The sequence below is a fragment of the Chelon labrosus genome, assembly GCF_963514085.1.
Source record: "Chelon labrosus genome assembly, chromosome: 4".
Lineage (NCBI taxonomy): Eukaryota > Metazoa > Chordata > Actinopteri > Mugiliformes > Mugilidae > Chelon > Chelon labrosus.
This window is the reverse complement of record NC_140340.1, coordinates 17,613,577-17,619,492: the sequence shown is the minus strand read 5'-3', so window position 1 is coordinate 17,619,492 and position 5,916 is coordinate 17,613,577. Positions and strand designations below refer to the sequence as shown.

The following is a 5,916-nucleotide window of genomic DNA, read 5'->3' as shown; positions in this document are numbered from 1 at the left end:
TAAACGGAGGCAGAAGCTGAAGATACCAGGAGGCGTTTTAAAATGTCCTCTACACTGCCCGTGGCTACAAAGAACGCTGGCTCTCCTAAGAATAACAACAAAGAGGCCTTTGATCGATTCATGGCATTTCGTATCAGCCTCAGCTAAAATTAGCTCCTCATCTGCACACTGAATACCTTGCAAACATTTTGATGCCAGGGAAAAGGAACAGATCATGTCACTTAGAAGTTTTAAAAAAGAAAAAAGAAAAGTGCAGTAAAGACACACAATAAACACTCAACACAGTTTCAGTTGAATTATTATTGGCTTCATTATTGATATTACTTTCCAGGGATATGATCATTTGGAAGGATTATATGCATTTTTAATTCCACATGGTTTTCTCGTCCACAGATTGTCCTTTTTGTTGTAAAGTGCAGATAATACTATGTTTTAAATCCAGACTTCACATACAGAATATAGCACGTTTTTTTTTTTTTTCTCCATCATCCATTGGTTATTATTTACATTATTCTCTCACATTTCATTTCATAGAAAGAAAATCCTTTATCCACTGTACCAACGTTGATGGATGTATTCAGGCCTCTATGATACGGGAAGGGTGTGAATAGCTGTACATATCGTTTCAGTGGATGCCACACTTATCAGGCTCTGGATCAAATGAAAAGAACGCAAACACACACATGCATACAGATTGCATATTAATCATCTAGTTTCCCGTACATGTGAGTTGTTCTATTGGAGTGTTGCTGCAAAGAGCTGACATCGCAGTTCAAACAAACCCAGAGTTCAGAAAGCTCATATTCACATTCAGCTAATGTGTACAGCAGCAGAATATTGCAACGTGTTTGAGGTTCCTTTGAAATGCTCTGCCAGCTCCATGAATCAGCGTGGAATTTGGTGCCTGGTAAAATAAATAACATCTGTACTTAAACCTTCATTTTCCCCCAAAACTACCAGCTTAAATCAATCTCTGCATAGATTTCTCAGTGTATTCACCGCTGGACACCCTTCTCATGGAGTGAATTTGCTGGTGGGTCCCTCAGCAGGTGAGAGATGACATATTTTGAGGTTGCGTTGCTCCTTATTAAGCAACACAACATCATTTTTAATTGACTTTGATTCCACTGAATAAAAACATTGTGCAGATTCCATCTGCAGCTATACAGATGAGGATGATTCCACTCGTCTTTGTGCTTTACGCAGAAAAATATCGCTGATTTTCAACTACAACGATGTGAACTCCGGTGTATGAGTTGCTACAGTGAATTTGGCTGAGGTACAGTTAACATGCCCAATGTCAAACGAAACCGATAAATGTTAACGTCGCAACATTTATCATTAATTTCTGTCCAAAGAAATGGAATGAAGACAATAAGGTAACGATGCATTTGCATGCACAGACAAATATTTTTGGTCAGACTGTGAGTGTTTTTTTTTTTTTCTTTCTCATAGACAGTTATGCAAATGGCTGTTGCATAAATGCAGCTGTACAATGAGGCTAAGACACTGACATTCAGTGGTTTTCTTTCTCTCTCTCTCTCGCTCACACACACACACACACACGCACACACAATTCCTCGCTGCGCACAACCAAACCAATACTCTCCTGATGATCGATAAGACCTTGGTTGGACTGTGGAGGCCCATAAAGGCTCTTTTGTTTTTTTTCATACATGTTCTCCACATAGACGCCTCCTTCGAAGGATTATGAGTATATTGCTAAACAACTTTTTAATCTGCTCCTACGTCAGCTTACTGACCATATTAACATCTAAATCCACCTTCAAGCTACTCTTGGGAGAGAAACAAATATGACTGCTCCAGTTCACTTACTAAAATTCTCTAAAAATCTTTTCAAGATACATGAAAGCAAACACGAATTTGGACAGAGAGACGACTTCAGAAGCCTCATGTCAGGCAGTTGGACGAGGCATCCTGAGGACATATTGGCAGCGATGGCGTTAAAACATTTTGCTCCTGCAGGCTGAGGCTGTAGTGAGCAGAATGAAACTCTAAGACTAAAGATGTACATCCTGGCATGACAGAATTCATCGAGACAGTTCTTGCTACAGACCCTCTCCTAATCCATCGCCTTTTTAATTACATAAGACATCTGTGAAAAGATGTGGAAAGGCAAAAGACCCCGGAGACCCCTAGGTTAGACAATATCTGCTACACTGCTGCTAATTATCACTTCCCATATTGATGTTACTGCCTTCGACGGTTACCTTGGCAGTGCAGAGCAAACAGTGGACAATATAAGCTGGACGCAATCCTAGAATCAGAACCTAATTCACATTCCATGCCAACTTTTGAAGACAGATTGGCATCGGAGACCTCTCAAGAGTCCAGCCAGACTCCATTCAAATTCTGACCAATTTAACGCTAATAAGAACTTCCTGACTCTGGTTAGAGATTACAGTTTCGAACAACACCCTGCCCCTTCAACAACTACTTCACAGAAGGCAGTTAAGAATTAAGAGAAACGAACGTAGTAGTGTTTAAAATCCAGGACGTGCGTTAGGTTTTCTGAAAACTCACCAGGAAGTAAAGAGAATGCTTTTTAAACGACTAGCGAGAGTGTGTCTTTGGCTCTCTGAACTGGCTCTGAAACAGGAGAACAACAGTGCTCAGAACAATTAATATTATTATTAAAAGTAAAAACATGGCAATGATCTGCACATTTGTGGAAAGGCTCTTGCTTTCTCTTAAACATTGCTATTTTAGATTATTAGTATTTTTTAAATCGCTGATAAAGGTATATGTGTACTGTATATGTGTTCTGTTAGTATACATATCATTTTATATAGAAGAAATAAATATGTCTATTGTAATTATTATACTTTTTTCATCTTAAAAGGTTCTTCTTTTAGCTTCAATGCATGCTAGGAATGTTTTTGAGGTCATGCAACACTAGGAGAGTAGCGTAAACCCAGATAAAAGGCAGTTAGGGGGGGAAGCATTTCTCTATACACGAGTCCTTAAAAGTTACTATTTTGATCATGAGGACGTGATCGTGTGACAAACCTGTGAAAGAGACGGAGCCGCAAGTCTATCACACCTGCAGCTGGGATTCACGTCCAAAACTAGAGTGTGAGTTTTATGCCCAGAATTCACAGCTCAGTTTACAGCGACCTGGCAAAAGTTAAACGGCTATGACGTCTATGTGGAATGTTAATATTGACAAGGATACCGCATCCTGTTAACTGTAGGATTTGGCCTTATGAGTATTATTCCTTAAGAAATCCTCTAACATACAGCTTCTTGTAACAGCTACCTGCAGGCATCCTTTTAAAAGTGTGGATTTGTACCGAAAGGCAGTGTACAGACAAATATACAGTGGTGCGATGAAGCAAGTGGCAGTCGAGAAACAAGTGGAAATTCTCATTCTGATAAAAATGGCATGCAGTTATCTACTCTGTTTATTACTAACAGCACCTACTTATCTATTGGCTATCAGTTAAGTCACAGTTAACCTATCTATATGAGTAAGTTCTGTATGTGTGAAAAACAAACAAAACAAGAAGAAACATTCAAGTTGTCCTCAAAGCTCTGCAGTAAGACCAGTTTGGGTGAATGGAGGGGGGAAAGCTTGCATTGCAATACATACAGTACATGTAAGACCAAAGCAGTGAAATTCAAGGCCATTCTCAGTCATTCATCAGATACTGATGTCTACTGGGAAAAGAAGGTGTCAAACCATAAGCTTAGCGCTGATGGCTGTCATTCATCCTTGAAATAAAGTGGTGTACTTAACCACCAACCTCGTCACAAGTCACCCGCGGGCCGTATCAGCGCCGGAGTAGGCTTGCTTTATGCTCACACATCCTTTTATCTCTAAACGGTGTAGCATAAGACAGTTTTGTTTCATTGGCTCCAGGAAGCAGCATACGTAGCGCGCAAGTAGGGCTCTTCACAAAGGGCATGGGAAATGAGGGACAGAGGGGACTAAAGCAGGGTTTATGTCGTGTTACGTGTTTGTTTTTTTTTTCTTTTTGTAAGCGTTTCATCTTTTCTCTTTTCTTTTTGTAAGTGTTTCATCTTTTCTCTTTTCTGTTTGTGCACTACTGTTGGCTACTGTTGTGACAGGAAATTACTGTAGTATTTTCATTTGTCATGTTTTTTTGTTTGTTTTTTAAACAGACATAGCCAACTCCATGCAGAAATGCAAAATTTTCAAATTTCACTATGACATTCATGAAGAGTTTTAAGGGCAATTTGTGAAGAGTGAAGACGAGATGAGCGCAGGAGGAGTGAATGGTTATTTGCAATATTTTTCAGTCAGTCAACATCTACATCCTGAATTCTATTGCCTTGATTTTTCCAGCACATGTGAGGTGGGAAGGTGTACGCCTGTCCCACCCAGTTGCTCAGCTTCACGATTCCCGCTGTGGCGGGGAGGAAAATACCAGATGACTACACGTCTGTGAGCATTTTGGTGATGTTTACATAGTTTGTGTTGGCCAGCGTGCAGTTGGCTGTCTTAAGGTTCTCCTCCTGAAAGTCCTCGTTGCTGTTGTTCACAGCCTCCTGGATCTCCATATAGTCAGATTTACTGATGGTGGAGCCGCTACGGCTCTTCTTCAGCTCCTCAGCTGAATCCGCTTTGGGCACGCTGACCTGCAGATACTGTGCCTGTTCCTCACCTTCGGTCTCACGGTGGTAGAAGTAGTTAAAGTTGGACACAATGACAGGCACGGGCAAGGCGATGGTCAGCACACCTGCAATGGCACAAAGGGAGCCCACAATCTTGCCACCAATCGTAGTTGGGACCATATCACCATAGCCGACTGTTGTCATGGACACCACAGCCCACCAAAACGCATCTGGGATGCTTTCAAACTGTGACTCTGGCTCATCTGCTTCAGCAAAGTAGACGGCACTGGAGAACAGGATGACCCCTATGAAGAGGAAGAAAATGAGGAGACCGAGCTCTCTCATGCTGGCTTTCAGGGTCTGACCCAAAATCTGAAGCCCCTTAGAGTGACGAGAGAGCTTGAAGATTCTGAAGACTCGCACTAACCGGATGACCCTGAGAATGGCTAAGGACATGGCTTGCTGACCCGCTTGACCATCCTCTGGCCTGTCTGCTAGCTCTGTGCCAAGAGTGATGAAGTAAGGGATGATGGCAACAATATCAATAATGTTCATTATATTACCAAAAAAGCCCGCTTTGCTGGGGCAGGCGAAGAAGCGCACTAGAAACTCAAAGGAGAACCAAATAATGCAAAGAGTCTCCAGGATAAAGAAGGGGTCAGTGAAGTAGGTGGATGTGTAGCTGATGATTGTGGTGTTGGTCTCGGGCGAAAAGACTGCCTCGTGAGACTTGTGCATTTCATCCTCATCGTTGCGGAAAATTGGGAGCGTCTCCAAGCAGAAGCTGACTATAGATATCAGGATGACCATGACAGAGATTATGGCAATAATCCTAGCAGGACCTGAGCTCTCTGGGTACTCAAAGAGTAGCCACACCTGTCTTTGAAACTCGTTGTCGGGAAGAGGCCGCTCCTCCTCCTTGATGAAACCCTCATCTTCTCTGAACATCTCAATGGCCTCCTCTCCCAGCTCATAAAAGCGAATCTCCTCTGAGAAAATATCTAGGGTGACATTGACCGGCCTTCTTAGTCGGCCTCCTGATTGATAATAATACAATATGGCGTCAAAGCTGGGTCTGTTCCTGTCGAAAAAGTACTCGTTCCTCAGTGGGTCAAAGTAGCGCATCCTCTTTTTGGGGTCTCCCAGCAGAGTCTCTGGGAATTGGGAGAGTGTTTTGAGTTGTGTCTCAAAGCGCAGCCCTGAGATGTTGATGACCACCCTCTCACAACACTCATGGTCGGCCTCTGGGTCGTAGTCCTGCAGGTGCCCCGGGTGTGCCGCCGCCTCGTCAGAGGGGTCGCCAGTGGCAACAGTCAT

General features: G+C 42.5%; 1 protein-coding gene across 1 annotated transcript; it reads right to left on the bottom strand.

Moving 5' to 3' along the window:
• Positions 1 to 4,419: 4,419 nt before the first annotated feature.
• Positions 4,420 to 5,916, bottom strand: LOC311487013 (potassium voltage-gated channel subfamily A member 2; the record flags this gene model as incomplete). Its single annotated transcript, XM_084543095.1, has 1 exon — positions 4,420 to 5,916. One exon carries the CDS (start codon positions 5,914 to 5,916, stop codon positions 4,420 to 4,422), a length of 1,497 nt encoding a protein of 498 aa, XP_084399221.1.